This window comes from Microcaecilia unicolor, chromosome 2, assembly GCF_901765095.1.
Source record: "Microcaecilia unicolor chromosome 2, aMicUni1.1, whole genome shotgun sequence".
In the NCBI taxonomy this organism is placed as follows: Eukaryota; Metazoa; Chordata; class Amphibia; order Gymnophiona; family Siphonopidae; genus Microcaecilia; species Microcaecilia unicolor.
Genome location: NC_044032.1, coordinates 538,457,554 through 538,485,154, shown reverse-complemented (window position 1 = coordinate 538,485,154; position 27,601 = coordinate 538,457,554). Strand labels below are relative to the sequence as shown.

At 44.4% G+C, this 27,601-nt stretch overlaps 1 protein-coding gene across 2 annotated transcripts in view; it reads left to right on the top strand.

Annotated features, from left to right (window-relative positions):
- The window catches only part of RFC1 (replication factor C subunit 1), a 348,859-nt gene that overhangs the window by 177,153 nt on the left and 144,105 nt on the right, over positions 1 to 27,601 (top strand). For both annotated transcript variants that reach the window (XM_030191305.1, XM_030191306.1), the window contains 3 exons: positions 625 to 705; positions 7,775 to 7,852; positions 19,899 to 19,983. In XM_030191305.1, coding sequence (XP_030047165.1) covers positions 625 to 705; positions 7,775 to 7,852; positions 19,899 to 19,983 — 244 coding nt within the window. The remainder of the gene's footprint in view (positions 1 to 624; positions 706 to 7,774; positions 7,853 to 19,898; positions 19,984 to 27,601) is intronic.

Genomic DNA, 27,601 nt, shown 5'->3' with positions numbered 1-27,601 from the left:
AGTTAAAAAAATATATATTAAATTTATAGAGCGCTGTTTTATTGCTATATAGCTGATGCTGCATTTGCCATAGAAAACCAACCAACGTGATCATTTTTTGAGCCAAAAAGAGGCTCTGCATCAAGGTTAGTGCTCCATTATTTAAATCTTAGAAAGCAAAAAAAAAAAAAAAATCATTAAATCACCCTATTTTTGTACTACATTTCTTTTTAAATCTCATCAAAGCGTAGATATAGTTTAATTCATACCTGATTCAAACCCCAATAATGGGATAAATATTAAAGATGGCACCCAAATGCTCTCTCCCCTTGGATTAAATGACTGCATTGTGTGGCAGGCTCTCCTGTGATTGGATGTAGAGCATGATTGGGTATCTAACATCACATGATATATTCTGATTGACTAGTTTAAATTGTACATTTGTATAAATGGTCTTGTAACTGTATTTTATTTTAATTTTACTGTAAACCACGTAGATATTTCTCTTAATATACAGTATATCAAGTATAATAAACTTGAACTTGATTATCACGGAATTATATTGAGATGTTTTGTTTCAACTAAACTTTTAAGAAATGTTGCTACTACTGCTTTTAATGCACATTCCCATTCTTTGGAATATAGGTATCAGGAAGTATTGATGCTGCCACTTCATTGAACGATGAAGTCATTGCTAAACAACTTCAGCTTGAGGAAGATGCAGAGGTAAAGGTGATTTATAAATGTGTGGAGGGGGGAGGAGAGAGGAGATGTTGGATGGAAGAGGGTGGGGGAGAGAGGAGATGCCGGATGGAAGAGGGTGGGGGAGAGAGAAGCTGGATGGAAGAGGAGGAGAGAGGGTGGGGGAGAGAGGAGATGCCGGATGGAAGAGAGTGGGGGAGAGAGAAGCTGGATGGAAGAGGAGGAGAGAGAGGAGATGCCGAATGGAAGGGAGGGGGAGAGGAGAAGCAGGATGGAAGGGGGGAAAGGAGATACCAGATGAAAGGGGGGAGACAGAGGGGAGGGGTATAGAGGAGGTGCTGGATGGAAGGGGGAGACGGAGGGGAAGGAGCTAGAGGAGGTGCTGGATGGAAGGGGGGAGGCAGGTGTTGGATGAAAGGGGGGGAGGGAGAGGAGGTGCTGGATTGAAGGGGGGAGGGAGAGGAGGTGCTGATGGAAGGGGGAGGGAGAGGAGGTGCTGGATGGAAGGAGGGAGGGAGGGAGGGAGGGAGAGGAGGTACCGGATGGAAGGGGGAGGGAGGGAGGGAGAGGAGGTGCTGGATGGAGGGGAAGGAGATAGAGCAGGTGTTGGACAGAAGGGAGGGGGAAGATGCTGGATGAAGGGGGGGGGGAGAGAGAGGAGCATTTAGGGTCTCTTTTATGGTAGAGCTTCCAAATGTGTTTGTGATAAATTGCTAAGCTTTGTTAATAAGTGATTGCTTCGTTCCCAGAGTAAGAGACGTTTTCTTTTGCCCTCAGCGAGAGCTTTCTTATTAGAATGTGCCCGGGCATGAGCTTACTCTAACTTTTTGATTTGATTATGGAATAGGTTGTCTTCCATTATAAGATCTATTGATGATTTATTGGGTTTTCGGAAGGCTGTGAAAACGTAACTATTTCTAGAAGGAATATTGTTAGAATTCTTGCTGAGGAACTGTTACTTTGAATTGCTTTATGTGAATTTGAAATGAATGTTTTGACTATTTTTATTTTTAAGTGTTGTTTTATGTTTTATTATTATGAATGTAACCTGCTCTAGGTGTTCTCAGGAAGACGTGCTAAAAAATTGAGTAAATAAGTAAAAGGAAACCTATAGGTAGACTCAGTAAAAAGAGGAAAATTTGAGGACTGGTTAGTAAGAATGAATGCTGAAAAATAAATGGAAGAAAACTAACAGGAAAAAGTCAGTTTTGAAAATGGATGAGGTGGAAGAAGTGAAGAAGACAGGAGGATAGGGTAAAATGACAAATGGTCAGAAAACCCTGGGAAGAGAGAGAAGAAAAGACAGAGAAAAGCAAAAATCATAGAATGAAACCAACATATTAGAAAAATTAAATGGTCAGAAAACAAAGGGCCAAGTCTTATCAAGCCGCGTGGCAATGCTAATGGAGCCCATTCAAAGTGAATAGGCTTTTTAAGCATTACCGCACCTGAAGCTGCTAACGTGGCTTGATAAAAGAGGAAACCCTAAGGTAGAAATAAGAATTTTATTTTTTCTAATTTAGGATAAAGTAGTGTGGTATGCATTTTAGTCCACTCTAATAGTTAATACTTAAACAGTACTTTCTTATTGGACCAACAATACATTTCTTGACTAGCTTTTGAAAACTAAAACCTCCTTCTTCAGGCCAGGAGAGTACACTACTGTTATAATATATTGCTTTGGCTTCTGAAAGCTAATCAGAAATGTTTTAAGTTAGTCCAATGCCTCTGTTGTGCTGGTAAGGTGTCGCTGAACCCTTTTAATTTTAGCAGATCATAATCTTCATGCCGTGCCATCAGCCGTACCAGGTCCTATCTCCTTGACTCTGGGGCTGATGCTCAAAGCTACTGCCAGCGTTAACATGTTGTTAACGCCGAGTTTGCGTGCACATTATTGTCACCAAATGCTCAGAGTGCTTGAGTGCAGGTGTTAATGTGTGCTACAGATGGTTGCAAATTGTATTGAACTATATTAAAATGGATGGTAATGAGACCAGTAAGTATTCATTCACAATGTACAAATGAAAGCGCTGCAATGCACAGAAGAAAATAATAGCCTATAACGCTGAAAAATTATCACCAGGTCAGGGACAGCGTTAGTAGGCTTTGAGGAGAGGATTTCTTGTCTTTTTTTTTTTTTACATTGAACTGCTGGTTTTTTCTTCTTTAAAACCTGCAGGAGCCTCCTGTTTGTTAAGGACAGATGGTAAGGAACAAACGTGCGTGTGTCGGAGAAAAATCAAAAGTAAAAGCACATATCCATGTGTATTCTTCGCCTAAATATGAGCCTTGCAAAAATGTTTATGTGCTAGTAATATTAGGGCCTTGTTTACTAAGTGTTGTAGGCGCGTAACATTTTTAATGTGTGTTATCTATGTACGTGCCAACAATATCCCTGTAGGTGCCTACATGGTTAACGCGCGCGCTAAGTGTAGGCACGCTAAAAACACTAACGCACCTTAGTAAACAGGGCCCTTAAGCTTATATTTAGCTGAAGACAAGGTGCCAATGTGTGCTGGCACGTCTGCTTTTGTCTTGGCATATGCACAAGAGCCACACTACCTCATATCCTTTGTGCGCATGTGTCAGGCATGTTTCTCCCTCCATTTCCTGTTTAATAGCATGATTTAGCTGTGCATAACATTTAAATATAATTTTCTTTGAGCATTGCTGAGCTAGTTTTCGCATCATTGTTGCGTTGTAGGCCATCTGTGTGCAGCTTCAGCGTCCGGCTTTGAGCATCAGCCTCTCTCTTATTTATTGAGTAGTTAGGGTGCCCTTCCAGCTATAATAGTACTGAGTCCTATAGTCCTGCATCTCCTTTCCATTTGGTAAGTATAATGGTCTCTGAGTGTTTCCTGTATCATAAGATAAGCAGAGAGAAAGATATAATTTTCTTGAAATTACTTTTAGTTGTTCTTTGCTACACATACAGATTCTTTTTCCTGGTTTTAATGCAAAATTTAATCATGGTATATAAGGCCAAAGACTAAACTAAAGTTAAGTTTGACAGTATATTTCAGTACCTACAGCAATGATATATCCAGGTTACCATTTCATTAGCAGTTATGCACAGATAAGAAAACCCCTCTGTTCTTTCATCAGTCAACAGGATATTTATATCTGATACAATGAAGCAGTCCTATTCTGAATTTTTTTAAAATTCCATTTCACTATCGTTGGAATGCTTTTTATGATTCCCTTATATTTTCTAGAATTGCTATTTTTTGCTTATTCTGTTTTGACCTGGTGGGAGGAAATGTTAACTCCCAAAAGCTAATGAAAAATATGTTAAGTAGTAGTAAGTATAACCTTGTTTATTTTTTGATTTATATTAAACTTTCTTACTATATGATAAGTTGGTTTAAAACAAGTTAATAGATAGTGCTGGAAAATCAAAACAGATTATCTCAAAGCTTTTTTACTTTAAAATTGACTTTTATTGGCCCGTTAAAACTAAGAATGGTTGTATCAGGAGCTGACCCCATTTGCCAAGGATGATTTTGCTGTCTTGTTAGTTCCTGAAAGAATCAGTCTTTGTGTTCCTTTTATGTGATTTGTTTCTAGAGAAGCTTCAAAACCCCTGCCTGTGGTATCAGTTGGTGTATAGTGAACTTTGAATTTAATGTGGAAATGATAAAAATTTCTTAATAGTAATATGCAGTTATAACCTTAGTGCATAATGCAGGCACATAGAACATACAAAAAACCTTTAACCAGCTGACTTACAGTTGGTACAGAAGCACTTAAAATCCAGAGAGAAATTTTAAATATACATGTAGAGGTATATACCACCAGATATGTTTGATCCTTGCAAAAAGGAAAGCTAACTATATAATTAATTTTGTGTGTTACATTTGTACAGGTTGCTTTTCCTTTTTTTTTTTTTTTTTTTTTAACTAGAAGCTAGAGTAAGATGGCTAGTCATCTCATCAGTAACTGTTAATTTGGAACAGCTATGTTGAATTACAACAATACCTCTGGCAAATACTGGAATCATTCCTTAAAAGTGATTCAATTGTATCATGTCCCTTCTTTGCCCTGAGATTAAAATAGTAGCCCTGCTTTGTTTACTGCATCTGATTCCTACCATGAAATAATCTTGTCAATAAACAGCTGAGCCAGGAGCAGAAAGGTTTCTTATCTGAGCATATCTGCTGATGAAATGGTAAACCTGGATATATATTGTTGTAGATACTGAACTATAATATTAAACTTTAGTTTACTTTGTCTTTGGCCTTATGTAACTTGATTAAATTTTGAATTGAAAACGGAATTTGTTGTAGTTAGTATCTTTCATGCTGTTTATCAGTAGTGTCTCATTATGGTGTGTATACACTTTAGCATAAAGTCTCAGATTATCGCTGCTTAGTGCAAATTAATTTTATCTTCTCCAGTGTAACCTGCTTACAAGTTCCAGGGCTTCACTGTGATATTTATTTTAATTTCCACAAAGAATGGTAGTTTAAATGCACATCTTCATAAAAGTTATTTGCAATTTGTTACTTAGAAATAAAGCTCAACACAGGTTGTAGGTGATACCATTTTATTCTTTGACAGACTTAATATATTTATGACTAGAAATCAAAAGCTGTGCTCCCTTGTTCAGGGCAGTGCATAAATAGCTAAGCACTAAGGGGTGATGTGGAGGGCCATAATTGTACGGGGGCGGCCATCTACGGGGATGGCCCCAGGAAGGGGCGGAACCAATCGTATTAATGAACAAGATGGACAGCCATTTTTTGTTTTGATAATAAGGTCGGGGTCGGCCAAATCTCAACATTTTAGGTCAACCTAAATGTTGAGATGGCCGGCCTCAGTTTTCGCCAATAATGGAAACCGAGGCCTGCCATCTCAAATCCGGCCAAATCCAAGCTCCCCAAATCCCCCCCCCCCCAAAACCAACTCCCCACAACTGTACACCACTACCATAGCCCTTATGGGTGAAAGGGGGCACCTACATGTGGGTACAGTGGGTTTCGGAGGGCTCCCATTTACCACCACAAGTGTAATAGGTAGGGGGGGGATGGGCCTGACTCCGCCTGCCTGAAGTGCACTGCAGTACCCACTAAAAACTGCTCCAGGGACCTGCATACTGCTGTGATGGAGCTGGGTATGACATTTGAGGCTGGCAAAAAAATGTTTTTAATTTTTTTTGGGGGGTGGGAGGGGGTTGGTGACCACTGGGGGAGTAAGGGGAGGTCATCTGGTCAGTTCGGGCACCTTTTCAAGGCTTGGTCGTGAACAGAAAAGAACCAAGTAAAGTCGGCCAAATGCTCATCAGAGCCGGCCTTCTTTTTTCCATTGTTGGCCGAGGCCGGCCATCTCTTAACCATGCCCCGTCCCACCTTCGGTACACTGCCGACACGCCCCCTTAAACTTTGACTGGCCCTGCGACGGAAAGCAGTTGAAGCCGGCCAAAATCGGCTTTCGATTATACCGATTTGGCTGGCCTTAGGAGAAGGCCGGCCATCTTCCGATTTGTGGCGGAAGATGGCCGCCCTTCACCTTCGAAAATAAGCAGGGTAGTCACCTGTGCTATACTTTAGCACAGCCATTTGCTCCAGATTTTCCAAGAGGCTTCACTTGGCATCCTGGGCTGAATGGGAGGCACAGTCAGTGTTGTCAGGTGTAGGATCTGGTCACTGGGGTTCATTCAGTCTGGAGAGAAAAGGGGCTTCTGTTGTGGATCCTTTGGAAGAAGGCAAACTTTCCTTAGAAGAAGGAGGTGAGATTATGGTGGTCTAGCTTTTGCAACAGGAAGATCTACCAGCAATGATTTCTCAGGCACTGTAGGTGCTAAGCATCCTAGAGCTGCCAGTGTGTAAACTCTGGAATTCATTACAGAGAATGTGGTAAAAGTAGTTAGCTTAGCAGGATTTAAGAAAGGTTTGGATTACTTCCTGAAAAGTCCATAAACCGTTATTAAGATGGACTTGGGAAAATCCACTACTTATTTTTAGGATGAGCAGCATAAAATCTGTTTTACTGTTCTGAGATCTTGCCAGGTACTTGTGACCTGGATTGGCCACTGTTGGAGACAAGATACTGGGCTTGATGGACCTTTGGTCTGGCCCAGTATAGTAACACTTATGTACATACAAGATTTGGGATCATCTAGATATGCAAATTTGGAGGCCATTCTTTGAGAAGATTGTACCAAAACCAGACTGAAATGAAAGGCTGAAGTCGGGTCCATCAACATTGAGACATCAGGGTCCTCCACAATCCTCATTCCCAGAAGGCATCACATCTATGGAAGAGCCCCCCCTTCAAAAGAATGAAAATGGATGTTAGCATTTTTATGAGCGACTTTTATGGAACAGTGCCACCTTTGAAGGCTATTGTTAATGAATTAGATAGTTATTTATGTTCAAGTGTTTCAGATAACGATGTTTTGAGTTTTGGGAAAAAAAGCAAAAGTGTTGGCCAAAACTGGCAAAAGTTGCACTGGGGATCCTGTGAATTCCTGCTACCAGCACGTCTTCTGAGAGGCCATTTTCTATTGCAGAGAGGACTGTGGAAGACAGGAGAGATAGACTGAATTCTGAGATTGTTGATGACTTATCATTTATCTGCCAATTAAAAAAAATCATAACTGTTTCATGCATATTTTCCTCCCGCTAGGGAATACAGAGCGGGTTGTATTTTGGCCCCCTGGACATTTTAACAGGGTAGATTAGAGTTCCTTGGGTAGTAGATATTGTTGGGGTTGGAAGGGTAGGGAAGAGTGTTCCAGTGATGCAGATGATGATTTTTTGGAAAAAAAAAAAGCAAAAGTGCTGTTTTCTAGTTGTGATTTATAAACAACAGTTGTACAGAATATTGTTCCTTTTTTACATTCATAAAAAGATTTAAATAAAATCATAAGTGTTCAAGGTTTGTGCAGATGAGGATAGAGCCCACGGGGATGAGGACAGACTTTGTTCCTCTGTCATTCTGTAGTCTGGCAGTATCAATATACTGTAGAAATGTAAATGGCAGCAACTGGGCTGACTAGATAGGTCACTGGGTTGCAGAGAAAATGTATACATTTTAGTTAGTTGTTGTTGTTTAATAGATTATTATTATTTTTTTTTAATAATTCCCTCAGCTGGAAAGACAACTGCATGAAGATGAAGAATTTGCTAGAACTTTAGCAATGTTGGATGACATGCCAAAAAGCAAAAAGGTAACTTTGTGGCCTACTTGTTTCCTTCTGCTCCTTTTAGGCTTCAAGCTTAATTGGAATCTGGTTATATTATACTGTGGCAACTTCCTGAAGTCTTACCATCATAGACAAATCTTGGTGGTGGTAATAATTTTTTGAATATCTAGCTTTCCTTTCCAAATAATACTCAAGGATTCTTACAACATTTTTAAAATGTAGTTAGTATAAGTTTCTTCCCCAAAGAGCAGTTTTTTTAAAGTGAGAAATGTAATAGGGTGGATAGGGCATTTTTGGAAGTTAGGAAAAAAAAAAGGTCTCTGGTACTCCATAGTACCTACTGGCTGGGAAAAAAGCACTGATGATTGAACTGCTCATGAGATTTAAAAGTACGAGCATATTTTCACTTCAGGAAATCTGCAGGGTTTTCATAACAAAAGTATGTGTGTACCAGGAAATGTACCCACACACATTTACACAACAATTGTACCTATGCTTTTTTTTTTTTTTTTTTTTTTGAAAATGCAAAACTATATGTCGCTACAAATAACAAACTCCAGAATCACCCTACCTCTTTCAGGGAGTAAATTATATGCAAAGGCACAGCAAATTTACTTTTAACCACAGAAGGTTTTATAAAAACCCATTTCTGCAGATAATGCACTGTTTTACCCCCACAAATAGCCCCTTTATAGAAAGCAGACTGAAGGAGGTAAATGCACATAGCAATCTGATTGTAAGATGGTTTCTAATTTTCCATCCCCCCTTTTATATTATTTTTTTCTGTACGCACAAAAAGGAAAAAAAACCTGAAATCATTTTTCTCCGAGGACAAGCAGGCTGCTTGTTCTCACATGTGGTCGGCATCCACGGCGGCCCCAGGAACGGAGATTTCCTAGTAAAATCCAGAAAACTTTGCGACAGTCAGCAGAGCGCGGGATGGATGCACTGCGCATGCGTGGCCATCTTCCCGCCCACGTCCGTTCCCGCTCAGTTTTCTTTTTCTGCGTTGGAGAGTGGCTGTGTGTCAGTCTATCTCCCTCAGGCCCCAGAGAAAAACTTAGGGGTCCTTCGCGTTGTTTTTCAGCGCTTTCTTTTTGGTTTACGTTGCCTTTTTTTTGTCTTCCTTTTTTTCAGAATTAAAAAAAAACCCAACAACCCTCTTTTTTTTTAATTTTTTTTTTTAGTTTTTTCCCTGTCAGTTTCCTTTCGCTTCCATTGTGGCCTTCTTGGGCCGCACATACGCGATACTCCTTTTTGTGCCCTCGTCAGGCACAATCGAGCCTTTTGATTTTGCCGCCGCGATTTTTCCGCTAATGTCATCAAAGCCTCCCAGCAGCTTCAAGAAGTGTGCTCGGTACCAGCGGTCGATCCGCACTCCTGGTGCATCCAGTGCCTTGGGCCTGACCATCGCCCAGACGCTTGCAAGTTGTGTCTGAGTTTGAAGAAACGGACACAGGCATCGACAAGAGGTCTTCAGGACTGTCTTTTCGGAGCTCCGACTGATTCCTTGGCATTGACAGCGGTACTGAGGTTGGTGGCGTCGATGTCAGCACCGGGGATGGCATTGACATCGGGAGCGCAGGTAATGGCTGTCTGGACTTCACCACTAGCTGGGAGTAGCGAGCCGTTGAGTGGGTCTCCACCTGTCTTGAAGGCTCCTGCTGCGCAGGCCCACCGGGATCGACCACTGTCGGACCCGACCCCGAGGAGGCGTGTGGATTTCACGTCTTCCTCGTTGGTACCGAGGAGTACTGGTGACGTGCTTCGAGCGAAGGCAAAGAAGCATCAGCACTGGTCTCCTTCGAGGCACGGTACCGGGAGCTCTGGGGCATCAAAGGATTCGGCACCCGGAAAGCGTCGACGCTGGGAGGAGCGCTCTCCCTCCATACAAGAGGTGTCGGTGTGTTGATCTTCGGATCCGAGCCATTCTTCCAGGCCTTCTGGAAGGGCTGCTGCGTCAGCCTGCCTCGGTACCGGGGGTGCTTGCACCCTCCGTACCGTCGATGGAAGTAGCAGCTGGCTCCATGCTTGTAGTGAGGTCCCCGACGCCGGTACCGCTTGCGGCATCGGCTTCGGTTGCCACCCAGGTCGACTCCCCGTCGACATCGTTAGAGGGGGAGCTTCATCGCCGCCGGCATGGGAGTCGACTTCTCGGCATTGCCATCGAGGACATGGCTCCTTGGCGTCGAGACAGGCCCGGTTTCGGACTGCAGTTCGAAAACTCTTGTCCGATACCGATGAGGATGCCTCCTGGGATGAAGGGGAAGATTGCAAAATATCCGGAATAGGTAGAATACAATATCAACACAACTCAAGCACTTCTACCTTATATATACTAAGCTTGGGGGCACTCTGGCAGGCACACCATAAAAAAGTGGAGAAAAAAAGACTTCAGAACAACCAGTATCACCTCGTTTTTAAAGGACACACCTTAATTATAATGAGGGAACCATATACAATCATGTGTCTTCACAAAAAAAAAAAAAAAGCTCCACATACATTTTCAGAGGCACTGCCATGTGTCACCACAAACTTTGTAGGAGACTCTATTCACTCATTTAAGCTTGGAGAATCATACTTAACGCACGGACGTCTTCGCCATTTTTCATTCAATCCAGGTCAAAGTGATATATTTGAAAAAATGGTGTGGCTGCCAGAGTGCCCTCAAGCTTAGTATATATAAGGTAGAAGTGCTTGAGTTGTGATGAAGGGGAAGATCCCAGATATTTCTCTTCTGAGTCTTATGGTCTTCCTTCTGATCCCACTCCTTCACCTGAGAGGAAGCTTTCTCTGCTGGAGAGTCTCTCCTTCTCGTCATTTGTCCAGGAAATGTCGGTAACTAAGGATGAGCCCAGGACTGAGATGCTCGAGGTCCTTGACTATCCTTCGCCACCTAAGGAGTCATTCACTGTCCCTCTGCTCAATGTCCTTAAGGAGACTTTGCTGAGGAACTGGATGAAACCATTAACTAATCCCACCATTCCCAAGAAAGCGGAGAACCTGACTTGATGAGGTTGCAGTTACCTCACGACTCTATGGTTGTGGATTCAAGAGAGCCAGGAGTACTAGGGATTTCGCCTCGGCGCCCCCGGGGCGAGAAGCTAGGACTCTAGACTCTTTTGGGAGGAAGGCCTACCAGTCCTCTATGCTCGTGTCCAAAATTCAGTCCTACCAGCTCTACACGTGCATTCACATAGTAACGTAGATGACGGCAGAAAAAGACCTGCACAGTCCATCCAGTCTGCCCAACAAGAGAAACTCATATGTACTACTTTTTGTGTATACCCTACTTTGATTTGTACCTGTCCTCTTCAGGGCACAGACCGTATAAGTCTGGCCAGCACTATCCCCCCCCTCCCAACCACCAGTCCCGCCTCCCACCACAGGCTCTGGCCCAGACCGTATAAGTCTGCCCAGCACTATCCCCGCCTCCCACCACTGGCTCTGGCACATGCGGAACAATGTAAAGCAACTGGCGGACTTGTTGGACAAGCTCCCTCTGGAGCACACCAGGCCTTTTCAGGAGGTGGTCAGGCAGCTGAAGGCGTGTCGTAAATTCCTGTCCAGGGCTGTTTATGACACTTTTGATGTTGCATCCAGATCCACTGCTCAAGGTATAGTGAAGCGCAGACTCTCATGGCTCCATGCCTCTGACCTGGATAATCGGACCCAGCAGCAGCTTGCTAATGTTCCTTGCCAGGGGGCTAATATTTTTGGCGAGAAGGTCGAGTAGGTGGTAGAGCAGATCCTACAGCGGGAAACCGCCCTCGAAAAACTCTCCCACCGGGCACCTTCAGCATCTACCTCAACAGGTTGACGTTTTTTCAGGGGAAGGAGGACTGCTCCCTATGCTTACAATAAGCGTAGGTACAATCCACCTTCCCGACAGCCTTCCCAGGCTCAGTCCCAGCGTGCTCGTTCGCGCCAACAGCATGCGCCCAGACAGGCCCCTGCAGCTCCCCAGCAAAAGCAAGGGACAGGCTTTTGACTGGCTCCAGCTGAGCATAGCCGCCATAAAAGTACCTGTGCCGGATGATCTGCCGGTCGGAAGGAGATTAAAATGTTTTCACCAAAGGTGGCCTCTCATAACCTCCGACCGGTGGGTTCCTCAAATAGCTTTAGGGTACTCCCTCAATTTGATCTCCAGACCTCCAAATTGTCCACTGGGAGCTCAGTCCTTCAGCTTCCAGCACAAGCAGGTACTTGCAGAGGAACTCTCCGCCCTTCTCAGTGCCAGTGCAGTCAAGCCCGTTCCACCAGGGCAAGAAGGGCTGGGATTCTATTCCAGGTACTTCCTTGTGCAAAAGAAAACAGGGGGGATGCGTCCCATCCTAGACCTAAGGGCCCTGAACAAATGTCTGGTCCGAGAAAAGTTCAGGATGGTTTCCCTGGGCCCCCGTCTTCCCATGATTCAGAAAAACGATTGGCTATGCTCTCTGGACTTAAAGGATGCTTACACTCACATTCCGATACTTCCAGCTCACAGGAAGTATCTTCGATTCCGTCTGGGGACACAGTACTTCCAGTATTGTGTGCTACCCTTTGGTCTCGCGTCTGCGCCCAGGGTTTTTACAAAATGCCTGGCAGTTGTTGCAGCATCACTGTGCAGACTTGGGAGTACATGTGTTCCCTTATGTCGATGATTGGCTGGTGAAGAACACCTCAGAGGCAGGAGCTCTACAGTCCATTCAGATGACTATTCGACTCTTGGAGCTACTAGGGTTTGTCATCAATTACCCAAAGTCCCACCTTCTTCCAGTTCAACAACTAGAATTCATAGGAACTCTGCTGGACTCTGACGGCTCGGGCCTATCTTTTGTCTCTCGTTTCCATGGCCAGAGCGTCTCAGCAGACCACAGCTCGGCAGATGTTGAGAATACTGGGCCATATGGCATCCACAGTTCATGTGACGCCCATGGCTCACCTTCACATCAGATCTGCTCAGTGGACCCTAGCTTCCCAGTGGTATCAAGCTGCGGGGAGTCTAGAGGATGTGATCCAGCTGTCCACCGAGTTTCACAATTCCCTTCAGTGGTGGACCGATCAAATTTGACCTTGGGACGTCCCTTCCAAATTCCTCAGCCTCAAAAAGTACTGACCACGGAGGCATCTCCTGGGGTGGGGAGCGCATGTAGATGGGCTCCACAGGGAGCTTGGTCCCTTCAAGAATCAGGTCTTTAGATCAATCTCCTGGAGTTGCGAGCGATCTGGAACCCTCTAAAGGCTTTCAGAGATCGGCTGTCCAGTCAAATTATTCAAATTCAGACAGACAATCAGGTTGCCATGCACTACATCAACAAGCATGGGGGCACCAGATCTCGCCCCCTGTGTCGGGAAGCCATCCAGATGTGGCTTTGGTGTTTCTCCAAGCCACGTATCTGGCAGGCGTAAACAACAGTCTGGCCGACAGGTTGAACAGGATAATGCAATCTCACGAGTGGTTGCTCAACTCGGGCGTGGTACGCAAGATCTTCCGAGCGTGGGGCACCCCCTCGGTGGATCTTTTTGCCCCTCAAGTCAATCACAAGGTCCCTCAGTTCTGTTCCAGACTTCAGGCCCACAACAGACTAGCGTCAGATGCCTTTCTCCTTCATTGGGGGAAGGGCCTTCTGTGTGCATATCCTCCCATACCTCTGGTGGGGAAGTCTTTGCTGAAACTTCAGCAAGACCGCGGAACCATGATTCTGATTGCGCCCTTTTGGCCGCGTCAGATTTGGTTCCCTCTTCTTCTGGAGTTGTCCTCCGAAGAACCGTGGAGATTGGAGTGTTTTCCAACCCTCATCACTCAGAACGAAGGCGCTGTTTCTACATCCCAACCTCCACTCTCTGGTTCTCACAGCCTGGATGTCAAGAGCGTAGACTTCGCCTCCTTAGGTCTTTCTGAGGGTGTCTCCCGAGTCTTGCTTGCTTCCAGGAAAGATTCCACGAAGAAGTGTTACTCTTTTAAATGGAGGAGGTTTGCCGTCTGGTGTGACAGCAAGGCCCTAGATCCTCGATCTTGTCCTACACAGACCCTGCTTGAATACCTTCTACACTTGTCAGAGTCTGGTCTCAAGACTAACTCTGTAAGAGTTCATCTTAGTGCAGTTAGTGCTTTTCATTATCGTGTAGAGGGTAAGCCTATCTCTGGACAGCCTTTAGTTGTTCACTTCATGAGAGAAGCCCCCTGTCAAACATCCACCACTGTCATGGGATCTCAACGTCGTCCTCACCCAGCTGATGAAACCTTTTGCTGGCTGTTACTTTAGCTCGTAGAGTCAGTGAGCTTCAAGCCTTGGTAGCCCATGCTCCCTATACTAAGTTTCATCATAACAGAGTAGTCCTCCGTACGCACCCTAAGTTCTTGCCGAAGGTGGTGTCGGAGTGCCATCTAAACCAGTCAGTTGTCTTGCCAACATTCCTTCCCCGTCCTCATACCCGCCCTACTGAACGTCAGTTGCATACATTGAACTGTAAGAGAGCATTTGGCCTTCTATGTGGACAAGCCCCTTCAGATAGTCCGCCCAAATGTTTGTTTCTTTCGATCCCAACAGAAGGGGAGTTGCTGTCGGGAAATGCACCATTTCCAATTGGCTAGCAGATTGCATTTCCTTCTCTTACACCCAGGTTGGGCTGACTCTTGAGGGTCATGTCACAGCTCATAGTGTTCGAGCCATGGCAGCGTCAGTGGCCCACTTGAAGTCAGCCATTATAGAAGAGATTTGCAAGGCTGTTACGTGGTCATCAGTCCACTCATTCACATCTCATTACTGCCTTCAGCAGGATTCCTGACGCGACAGTCGGTTTGGGCAGTTTGTGGTGCCGAATCTGTTCGGGGTCTAGAATCCAACTCCACCCCCCTAGGCCCATTTTTTGTTCTGTTCCAGGCTGCACTCTCAGTTAGATGTTTCTTCGTAGGTCAATCTTTGTTATGTCCTCGCCGTTACGAGGCCCAGTTGACCATTGTTCATTGTTTTGAGTGAGCCTGGGGGCTAGGGATACCCCCCACATGTGAGAACAAGCAGCCTGCTTGTCCTCAGAGAAAGCGAAGATACTTACCTGTAGCAGGTATTCTCCAAGGACAGCAGGCTGATTGTTCTCACCAACCCGCCCACCTCCCCTTTGGAGTTGTTGTTTTTATTCTTTATTTGCTTTTTGATATAACTAAGGGGGTAACGATACGAGGGCCGCTTGATAACAGTGATCATAATATGATCGGTTTTGATATTGGCATTGAAGGAAGTGAAACTAGGAAATCAAGTACGCTAGCGTTTAACTATAGAAAGGTGATTACGACAAAATGAGAAAAATGGTGAAAAAAAGACTGAAAGGAGCAGCTCGCAGAGTAAAAAACTTGCATCAGGCGTGGATGCTGTTTAAAAACACCATCCTGGAGGTTCAGGACAAATATATTCCACGTATTAGAAAAAAGGGAAAAAAGACTAAACGTCAGCCGGCGTGGCTAAACAGTAAGATAAAGGAAATCATTAGAGCCAAAAAACAATCCTTCAGAAAGTGGAGAAGAGAACCAACTGAAAGTAACAGGATAGATCATAAGGAATGCCAAGCCAAATGCAAAGCGGAGATAAGGAGGGCAAAAAAGGACTTTGAGAAGAAATTAGCGTTGGAAGCAAAAATACATAGTAAAAATTTTTTTTAGATACATTAAAAACAGGAAACCGGCCAAAGAGTCGGTTGGGCCGCTGGACGAAAATGGTGTTAAAGGGGCGATCAAGGAGGACAAAGCCGTAGCGGAGAAATTAAATGAATTCTTTGCTTCGGTCTTCACCGAGGAGGATTTGGGGGGGACACCGGTGCCGGAAAGAATATTTGAAGCGGGGGAGTCGGAGAAACTAAACAAATTCTCTGTAACCTTGGAGGATGTAATGGGTCAGTTCAGCAAGCTGAAGAGTAGTAAATCACCGGGACCTGATGGTATTCATCCCAGAGTATTAATAGAACTAAAAAATGAACTTGCGGAGCTACTGTTAGAAATATGCAATCTGTCCCTAAAATCGAGTGTAGTACCGGAAGACTGGAGGGTAGCCAATGTTACTCCGATTTTTAAGAAGGGTTCCAGAGGAGATCCGGGAAATTATAGACCGGTGAGTCTGTCGTCGGTGCCGGGCAAGATGGTGGAGGCTATTATTAAGAATAAAATTGCAGAGCATATACAAAAACATGGACTGATGAGACAAGTCAGCACGGATTTAGTGAAGGGAAGTCTTGCCTCACCAATCTAATGCATTTTTTTGAGTGGGTAAGCAAACATGTGGACAATGGGGAGCCGGTTGATATTGTATATCTGGATTTTCAGAAGGCGTTTGACAAAGTGCCGCACGAAAGACTCCTGAAGAAATTGCAGAGTCATGGAATCGGAGGTAGGGTATTATTATGGATTAAGAACTGGTTGAAAGATAGGAAGTAGAGAGTAGGATTGCGTGGCCAGTATTCTCAGTGGAGGAGGGTAGTTAGTGGGGTCCCGCAGGGGTCTGTGCTGGGTCCGTTGCTTTTTAATGTATTTATAAATGACCTAGAGATGGGAATAACTAGTGAGGTAATTAATTCGCCGATGACACAAAATTATTCAGGGTCGTCAAGTCGCAGGAGGAATGTGAACGATTACAGGAGGACCTTGCGAGACTGGGAGAATGGGCGTGCAAGTGGCAGATGAAGTTCAATGTTGACAAGTGCAAAGTGATGCATGTGGGTAAGAGGAACCCGAATTATAGCTACGTCTTGCAAGGTTCCGCGTTAGGAGTTACGGATCAAGAAAGGGATCTGGGTGTCGTCGTCGATGATACGCTGAAACCTTCTGCTCAGTGTGCTGCTGCGGCTAGGAAAGCGAATAGAATGTTGGGTGTTATTAGGAAGGGTATGGAGTCCAGGTGTGCGGATGTTATAATGCCGTTGTATCGCTCCATGGTGCGACCGCACCTGGAGTATTGTGTTCAGTACTGGTCTCCGTATCTCAAAAAAGATATAGTAGAATTAGAAAAGGTACAGCGAAGGGCGACGAAAATGATAGTGGGGATGGGACGACTTTCCTACGAAGAGAGGCTGAGAAGGCTAGGGCTTTTCAGCTTGGAGAAGAGACGGCTGAGGGGAGATATGATAGAAGTGTATAAAATAATGAGTGGAATGGATCGGTGGATGTGAAGCGACTGTTCACGCTATCCAAAAATACTAGGACTAGAGGGCATGAGTTGAAGCTACAGTGTGGTAAATTTAAAACGAATCGGAGAAAATTTTTCTTCACCCAACGTGTAATTAGACTCTGGAATTCGTTGCCGGAGAACGTGGTACGGGCGGTTAGCTTGACGGAGTTTAAAAAGGGGTTAGATAGATTCCTAAAGGACAAGTCCATAGACCGCTATTAAATGGACTTGGAAAAATTCCGCATTTTTAGGTATAACTTGTCTGGAATGTTTTTACGTTTGGGGAGCGTGCCAGGTGCCCTTGACCTGGATTGGCCACTGTCGGTGACAGGATGCTGGGCTAGATGGACCTTTGGTCTTTCCCAGTATGGCACTACTTATGTACTTATGTACTTATGTACTAAGGCAGGAACGGATGTGCGCGGGTGGGAAGATGGCCGCGCATGCGCAGTGTGTCCGTCCTGCGCTCTGCTGACTGTTGCAAAGTTTTCTGGATTTTACTAGGAAAATCTCCGTTCCTGGGGCCGCCATGGACGTCGACCACATGTGAGAACAATCAGCCTGCTGTCCTCGGAGAATACCTGCTATAGGTAAGTGTTTTCGCTTTTCAGCAATCTGGCAACCAACAAACTAAGCTCATGTTATCTAAACTCACATATCCTTAAACTGCATGTTTCTGTCAAACAAAATAAGGCAACAATATGCTTCGCATGACTGGATACTATTTGTACCAACTTAACAAACAATGCCTGTAAAGTCAAATTTTGTAAAATTGTATCATGATGTGCCCTCCATATATAATGCCAATTGACTTACGCCATTCTATGGCAGATGTACGTTGACATATAATTGATGTTGTTTTACATGGGTGGGAAGGAGGGAATTATGAGCAATGTCTAAATTATAAGACACAGAAGTGGATTTTTGAATTATGCACCATCGCACCAGACAGGCATAATGAAGAACTGGTGATTTGCCTAAAGTTATGAGAAATGCAGTGGTAGAAGTGGGATTTGAACCCCAGTTCTTAGCCCTTACTCTAATCAGTAGACCATTCCTTTCCATTTCAAAACCTGGTTAACATGGACCCTAAGTTTCAACACTGGGTGTTGCTGTTGGGCAACAATTGAGGCTGTGAACACTGCTTCTGTAGCATTGCATGCCCTGGATAGCCTGAGCTGATAGTGTTGTGGTCCTCTCCCTAATACCTGTTCTGTTACATCCGTTTAGAAATACAGAAGAACAAAAACTTCGCAGAGATAGTCTGTAAGAAGACAGCAAAGGTGACTCAAATAAAATGATGATGCTGTACTGGTCTAGAAGATTTATTGGTCAACAACAATGACTGAACATGGCTGCATTTCGGCCCACTGGCCTGCCTCAGGAGTTTTCTAATGTTGTTTGGATAGGTCTGTCTGTATCACTTGCTGCAGTGAAGAGTGTCAAATTCTATTCTCTATTGCAATTCGAAAAAATGTTGGGAAGCACTGCAAACAGCGCAGTATGCCCTCAAATAACACACTTCAAAATCTTTTGTAGACTTGTGACAACTCGTCCATAGTCCGAAAAGACGAGTTGTCACAAGTCTAGAGATGTTTTTGAAGTATGTTATTTGAGGGCGTACTGCGCTATTTGCAGTACTTCCTGACACTTTTTTGAATTGCAACAGAGAATAGAATTTGACCGACTTCACTTTCCCAAGTGGTATAGATAGATCAATCCAAGCAACATTAGAAGACTCCTGAGGCAGGCCAGTGAGCCGAAACGCATCTGTGTCAAGTCATTGTAGTTGTTGACCAGTAAATCTTCTAGACAGTACAGCATCATCATTTTATTTGAGCCACCTTCTCTGTTTTCTTAGAGCTGTTACATCCGTTACCATTTCCAGAGGCATAATACCGTCTCGGTGGCAGGAGATGAGTAGTACCTCTTACTTGTATCTATCTACTGCTGTGCTATAATGTTTGAAGCACATGGTGCCAGTGGGTCCTGTGAGACTAAGGGGCCCTTTGCAATTCAGAGTTCAAATTTAATACATAGAAATGAAAAAAAACAAAAAGAAGATAAAATGATACCTTTTTGGTAGACTAATGTAATACATTTTTTGATGAGTTCAACTAAAGGTGGCAGAAGAGGCAGTCACAGATGAGATATACTGCTCTTTTTTCTGCCAGTTGGAAGGGATTGGGCTGGGAGGAGGGGTGGGATAGCGATGAAAAGAAGGCGCTGGTGGTTCTACTGTGAGTCTACATCACTGCAAGGAAAGGCAGCCCTTGCTCATGGTACCTTGTGCAGTCACACACCCCATAAGACCATCTTGACTGGCAGGGCTTAGCAGAGGGATGTGAGAGCTAGACTTGGCGCTGTGGTGTTCCATGATGATTTTCCATGGGAGTTCTGGTGGGAATCCACCCAGTATGCCACAGAATCAGTTCTTCTCCCTGCATTATGCTTTATGAACCAATAACATGTAATAATTAAATTGGTGATAAAATTATTTAAAATGTGTTCCATTCTGAACTCCTGCCTTACTCTGTCCCTGCTGTTTCTTAAAGATTAAAGAGGATGTGGAAGCTTTGATGGTCTCACATCACTTTTTCCAAAGCCATATTTAGTAGCAGCAAAACTATTTAAAGTTGAATTTGTTACCAAGATAGACTCACTTTCACTTTGACTTTTCTTAATGAGATTATCAGGATTTTTGATCCTTACTTCTAAATATTTGCAGAGGTTATTTTTCCTCAGATGAATTTGATCCCTGACGTAAACCAGGAAAATTTGTGTTTTATATTCTAGTTAAAGATTTGTTTCACAATAATAAAATCTACTTGAGCTATAAAGACATCCAATATTCTTATGCTACAGAAGTAAAATGCATGTAATTGATAGATACCAATTCAGGTTTACCACTTTAATTTTCTTTGGCTTAGGCTCGAAAGGATGAAGAAAAAAAATCAATTTCAACTTTCAACAGAAGTCCTCACAAAACAGGAGAGCACAGACCTTCTCAGACAGGTATCCTTAGGACTTCCCTATCTTAAACAGTGTACAGAATTTTTTCAACACTGTCCATATTTGTAGGCAGTCTTTGGGTTCAAATTTTGGGATTGCTTATCGGATAAATAAGTTAATACTTTAATTGAAAAGTGGTATTTTGTGGGGGTTTGTTTGGTAGGTGATGTGGAGGCATATTTTCAAAGCACTTACACTTATAAAGTTACATGGAGGGGCATTTTCGAAAGAAACATCCAAGTTGCGATTTGGACATTTTTGAAAAACGTCCAAATCTGGGGGCGGGGAAAACCGTATTTTCGAAACAAGATGGATGTCCATCTTTCATTTCGAAAATACCAAGGACGCCCTTGGATTTGGATGTCCCTAGAGATTGACGTCTTTGACTTACAGCGATTTTCGAAACCAAAAATGTCCAAATCCTAGCCATTTGGACGTGGGGGCAGCCAGCATTTGTAGTGCACTGGTCCCCCTGACATGCCAGGACACCAACCGGGCACCCTAGGGGGCACTGCAGTGGACTTGATAAATTGCTCCCAGGTACATAGCTCCCTTTACCGTGTGTGCTGAGCCCCCCAAAACCCACTACCCCCAACTGTACACCACTATCAATAGCCCTTACGGATGAAGGGGGGCACCTAGATGTGGGTACAGTGGGTTTGTGGTGGGTTTTGGAGGGATCACTGTTTCCTCCACAAACGTAACAGTTTGGGGGGGGGGGGGTATGGGCCTGGGTCCGCCTGTCTGAAGTGCACTGCACCCACTAAAACTGCTCCAGGGACCTGCATTCGCTGTCATGGACCTGAGTATAACATCTGAGGCTGGCACGAAATATTTTTACAGATGATTTTTGAGGGTAGGAGTGGGTTAGTGACCACTGGGGGAGTAATGGAAGGTCTTCCCCCATTCTCTCCGGTGGTCATGTGGTCATTTCAGGCACCTTTTTGTGCCTAAGTCATAAGAAAACCAGGTCTGGGTGAAAACGTCCAGGTGCTCGTCAGGGACATCCTTCTTTTTTTCGATTATGGGTCAAGGGTGTTAAAGTGTAAGGCACGCCCAAGTCCCGCATTCGCGGATTTTGAGTTTTTTTTTTTTTTTTTAATTATGCAAGGCTAGGTTATTTAGATATCTTCATAAAAAAGGGTTATGATTTGGATTTTATTGTTTTTGAATTTGTGTCTTAAACAGGGAATTTTCCTAGTGCTTTGGGTTCTATCACGTTTACACCACTTTTGAAGGATATGAATAACTCTGTTTTGGATTGTGCAAATTATTGGTTAGTAGCCAAGCATATGTTTCTTGGCCAAACTTCTTGAAGCAGATGTAGCTATTTAATTAACAGATTGATAGGAGAAGTTTGGCATTCTTGATTCTATGCAATCTGGTTTTAGAAAGTAGTTTAGTACAGAAACTTGGTGGCATTAATTACTGACCCTAAGTTAAGTGTGGGTAAAGGAAAATCAGCTTCGGTGTTCTAGCTAGACTTAAGTGCTGCATTTGACTTGGTGGATCATAATATATTGTTATTACATGAGTGATATTGTAATAACTTGCAAAGTGTTGAATTGGTTTTCATCTTTTATGAAAAACAGACAGTACGGGGTTAAGCAAAATAGAGAATTTTCAGAATTTTGATTCCAAAGTTGTGAAGCTCAGGATTCTCCTTTATCCCATATCATGTTTAATTTATTTCTGTGTTCATTGGGGAGATTGTTACACTCCTTGGGAGTACAATTTATGCAACTGTTCAATTGATTTTTACCATTTCGGGCTCATTGGCAGATATATATAACTAGTAAAAAAGGCCCGTTTCTGACACAAATGAAACGGGCGCTAGCAAGGTTTTCCTTGGAGTGTGTATGTTTGGGAGAGTGTATGTGAGAGTGACTGTTTGAGAGTCAGAGTGAAAGTGTGAGTGTGTGAGAGAGAGTGAGTCTGGGTGTGAGTGTGTTTGTGAGAGAGTGTGTGTGAGAATGAGAGTGTGTGCAAGTCTGTATGTGAGACACAGTGTGAGAGAGTGTGTGTGTGTGGGCAAGAGAGAGAGTGTGTGTGTGAGACACAGATTCTCTGTGAGAGTGAGTGTATGACACCAAGCGAGTGTGTGTGTGAGCCGTGCCCTCCCAATCCATGGCCATCTGTCCCCTGCCCCCTCCATTCATCCTTTTCCAGCAATTCCCCTCTGTCCCTGAGTCGTGCCCTCCCAATCCATGGCCATCCATGTTTGTCTGTCACCTGCCCCCTCCATTCATCCCTATCCAGCATTTCCCCTCTCTGCCTGAGGCCTGCCCTGCAATCCATATCCATCCATGCCCATCTGTGCCCTCCATTCATCCCTATGCAGCAATTCCCCTCTCCCTGAGTCCTGCCCTTCCAATCCATGCCCATCCATGCTCCTCTGTCACTTGGCCCCTCCATTTTTCCCTATCCAGCATTTCCCCTCTCTGCCTGAGGCCTGCTCTGCAATCCATATCCATCCATGCCCATCTGTCCCCTCCATTCATCCCTATCCAGCAATTCCCCTCTCCCTGAGTCCTGCCCTTCCAATCCATGCCCATCGATGCTCATCTGTCACCTGGCCCCTCCATTTTTTCCTATCCAGCATTTCCCCTCTCTGCCTGAGGCCTGCTGTGCAATCCATATCCATCCATGCCCATCTGTCCCCTCCATTCATCCCTATCCAGCAATTCCCCTCTCCCTGAGTCCTGCCCTTCCAATCCATGCCCATCCATGCTCCTCTGTCACCTGGCCCCTCCATTTTTCCCTATCCTGCATTTCCCCTCTATGCCTGAGGCCTGCTGTGCAATCCATATCCATCCATGCCCATCTGTCCCATCCATTCATCCCTATCCAGCAATTCCCCTCTCCCTGTGTCCTGCCCCTTCCAATCCATGCCCATCCATGCTCATCTGTCACCTGGCCCCTCCATTTTTCCCTATCCAGCAATTTCCCTCTCTCCCTGAGTCCTGCCCTCCCAATCCATGCCCCTCTTTCCCCTGCCCCCTCCATTCATCCATTTCTAGTAATTCCCCTCTCTCCCTGTGCCCTGCCCTCCTAATCCATACCCATCCATGCTCCTCTGTCCCCTGCCGCCTCCATTCATCCTTTTCCAGCAATTCCCCTCTGTCCCTGAGTCGTGCCCTCCCAATCCATGCCCATCCATGCTCCTCTGTCCCCTGCCGCCTCCATTCATCCTTTTCCAGCAAGTCCCCTCTTGCCCTTCCATGACCCCCCCCTCGCATCCATGCTACTCTCTCTCCCATGTCCCAGCCTGGCCCGCCCTCTTCTCTCCCCCCCCACTTCGCATCCATGCCTCGCATCCATGCCCCCCCTTCGCATCCATGCATCCCCCCCCCCCCCGTTCGCATCCATGCTTCCTTTTTTTTTTTTTCTTCTTCGTTTTAACTTTACCTCCGTGGCGGTTCGTGCAGCGAAGCGTCAGGGAAGGAGGCGGCGCTCCCGACGTCTAGCTTTACGTCGGGAGCGCCGCCTCCTTCCCTGACGCTTCGCTTCCCGATTTGTTTGGTTTGAGGCGAGGGCGGGGCAGAGACGGCTGGCTGGCTTGAAGGCTTCACTGGGAGTGACGTCAGATGGCTTCAAGGCTTCAAGGCTTCAAGGCTTCAGCTTGAAGCTTCCGGCTTCAAACTTCCGGCTTCACAGAACGTTGTCTTCAGAACGTTCACGGTGCGTTTTATTATATTAGATTTTGTTAAACTCTAGCGGACAGAGGGTACCACTGCTGTGAAAGGTACAATTATTGATGGAAAAGAAAAACCTTTGCAAACTGTTATTTGCAGTTTAGGAATACTGATTGATTTATCATTTTCTTTTGAACCACAGATTAATCAAATAACAACATTTTGTTTTTGCAGACTACCCTTATTACATTAGATATGTGATTACTTTTCACTGAATGATTTACAGCTGATTGTCCAGGCTTTTATATCTTAAATTTGACTATTATAATAGTCTTTACTTGGGTCTTCCAAAGGCATTGTTGCATAGAATCCAGCTGATGCAGACTATGGCCGCTAAGATCATTTTATATGAGTAAATTTGATAATACAAAACCTGTTCTTATTTCACTGCATTAATTGCCTTTGCTGTGTGTGTTCAATTTAAAATACTATGTTTGGCCTTAAGTCATGAATGGCATGTGTCCTCCTTATTTGTTTCATTTTTTGGACTTTGTAGTCTCGGGCACGTTCTTCTAGACAAATCTATCAGTACGGTTTCAGTTTTTTCCCTACTCAACAATTGGGAGATTACGTTATTCAAAATCACTGTTTTTTTTTTAATTTTTTACAAGAAACACTAAACGATATTGTACACACACATTTTTAAATCTGTATCACAACAGGAGTAAAGAACATCAACCATGTCTACAACATAATACAGTTTTTTAATAAATTCCCCTACCTCCCCAAACAACCACCTCCGCCCCTCCCTTCCCCCCCCCCCCCCCCCCCCCCCCCCCCCCCGTTTACCCAAAGTCCCTCCCTCCCTTTTATAAATCCCTCTCCCTCCACCCAACCCTTCTTTGTGCATTGCCTGGGAAACTGTTAAAAGTTCAGCAACCTACTCCTGGCACCTGGGGTCAGTGTATCTAACAATGGGTGCAAAGTATCTAGAAACAGCAGACCAGGTCCAGAGTTAAGGTCATGCACCCCCATCCTTTCGACTCGCAACAGCAGGATCATACGAGTCCGCCACTGGGAATAGGATGGATAACTATAGGATACCCACTCAGACAGGATCACTTGCATGGCAACTACTATGGTCTTGTGCACAAAAGCTGTAAAACCTTTCGGTATTGGTCGGACAAGTACAGGGTGACCCAGCAACAAACCTGGGTCATATTTCCACCTGGTCTGCCAAATGCGAGATACATAGTGTATTAACTGCTTCCAATAGCTGACAATGCCGTGCACCTCCAGAGCATATGCCCCAGAGAAGCTCCAGGTTCCTTACATTTGGGGCACTCCCCCCACGGAGAGATCCCCATATGGAAAGCCCTCCTAGGAGGAATGTAAAGTCTAAGTGCCACTTTGTACTGAGTTTCCCAGTGTGAAACCATAGATGTATTTTTCCTTAAAGTCAAAACATGGGTTTTCGACTGAGATATTGTAAAGTCCATCGGAATGTCCTGCTTCCACTGGGATAACAACTTGACATAATCAGGTTCTTGCACTGTGTCTCTAATGTGCCTATGGTAAAACTTGAGTGGCACTTGCTGTTGCGCTGCTAAGGAAAATGCTGAGGCCAGTTCTTCCTGAATATCTTCCGCTAAATCCTCCCAGGGTAAGGACTGAATATAGTGCTTTAGCTGACCGTAGTGAAATTCATCCAAAGGAGGCAGACCAAATTCCACCTGGAGCTCCTGGAATGATTTAACCCGTCCTTCCAGGGAGACTACATGCAATAAGTATATCATCCCTTTCTGCTTCCATCTTTGGAAAGCTGGATATAAAATGCCTGGTGGAAAGGCAGGGTTTTCACAAATCGATAGAAACGGGGTAGTTTTTGCAGAGAATTGATGCAACTTACAGACCCATTGCCATACAGCTTTCGCCGACCTCAAAATTCCTGTCTTTTGCAGTATATATGGCAAGGGAGGCCCTGCTGTATGCAGGTAGTTACTAAAATGCGTTTCGGGATACAAATGCATTTCTATGGAAGTGACTGTATAATCCTGGGTTCCACGGAACCAGTCATTGATATGTCGCATTCCGCTTGCCACTGTCATATACTTGATATTTAATAGTCCCAGGCCTCCATACTCCACTGGAACACTTAAGCAAAAGCTGTTTCCCCAAGATTCAGAGATTCTCTCTTCAGCTGCAAGCAACTCAGATCCACTCACTGCAGAAGTCCTGCTCCTGTCCTGAACATGTGCTTACCTCATGCTGTTCATACTATGTAACAAGGACTTGTAAGTTAACCTACCTGCTACTTTGTTCTATTTTATGCACAAATTCTCTGTTCTAAGATCCTTTTAAAAACCTACCTCTCGTGTGAAATTGTATTTTAAAATAAACCTTTCCTGAAGCTAAAAGTATAGTCTCTTTGTGCTCCGAGTACATGCTTTCAAATCTTGCAGTATAGAATACTGCATTTCAGAGATATATACTTAATTTATTTAATTTATTGCAATTATCACCTTTGGTGATTGGTGGAGAAATTGATATCCTAAAACTTATAAATACAGCGACTGCTCTTAAATTACAAACAATAGCGAGTGATCTAGAGCTCTTTCCCCCAAAATAAATAATTTCTTGTAACATATATTTAATGGAACACTTAGCCGAAATTGGGTGGCGGAGCAGGTGGGGGAAGAGAGGTTGGTGGTTGGGAGGCGAGGATAGTGGAGGGCAGACTTATACGGTCTGTGCCAGAGCCGGTGATGGGAGGCGGGACTGGTGGTTGGGAGGTAGGAAATACTGCTGGGCAGACTTGTACGGTCTGTGCCCTGAAAAAGGCAGGTACAAATCAAGGTAAGGTATACACATATGAGTTTATCTTGTTGGGCAGACTGGATGGACCATGCAGGTCTTTTTCTGCCATCATCTACTATGTTACTAAGTTACTATGTTAATGCGGAATATGAAAGACGTGGCCTATTCTTCTTCCATAAAAAAATTTGCACCATTTTTATCAGCTTCCGCTCATCAGATTTTTTTTAGAAACAATGGGAGTGACTGAAATGTGTAGAGCCATCTGGGGGCCATAACCATGTTGAACAGCGCAGTCCTTCCCATCAGAGAAAGTGGCAACGGCCCCCAGGCCTCCAACTGTCTATTAGTGTCTCGCAATAGTCGCTGCACATTTTGCGCATATAGTTGTGATAAATCCCTAGTGATGGTGATTCCCAAGTATTTCAAGGAGGTCTGTGTCCATTGGATGGGGAAGCTCCCTAGCCAGGTTGCTGGTTCTCCTGACAACACCGGTAGGGCTATAGATTTATGCAAATTTAAACGAAACCCAGAGTATCTCCCGTACTGCTCAATTAACTGCAGCAAATTTGTTAAAGTCTTAGAGGGCTCTCTCAAAATTACTAATAAATCTGCATAAGCTAAAATCCGAATATCCTGTCCTGCCAGATTAACCCCCTGGAGGTCTGGGGCTGAGGAGACTTTCCGCAGCAATGGTTCCAAGGACAATATAAATAATAAGGGGGACAAGGGACAACCCTGCAGTGTACCCCGGTATATCTGGAACTCTGGCTCTCTGACTCCATTTACAAACACTCCAGCTTTAGGTTGACAATAAAGTGCTTGAACTGCATGCGTGAACCACCCCTCTATACCCATGGCAGCCAGGGTCTGGTACATGAACTCCCACCCCACCTGGTCGAAAGCCTTTTCAGCATCTAGACTCAAGATCAGGGTGGAGGCCCCAAGCTGTTGGCTGGCCGCCATATCCATCAGGGTCTTCCTGATATTATGAACCGACTGGCGGCCCCTAACAAACCCAACTTGCTCTTGACTTATCAGGAATGGTAGGTATTCTGCCAAACGCTCAGCCATCAGCTTTGCCAATATTTTAGTGTCAACGTTTAGCAATGAAATTGGTCGGTAAGATTCAACATTATCCAAAGGCTTCCCTGGCTTAGGTATTAAGGTTA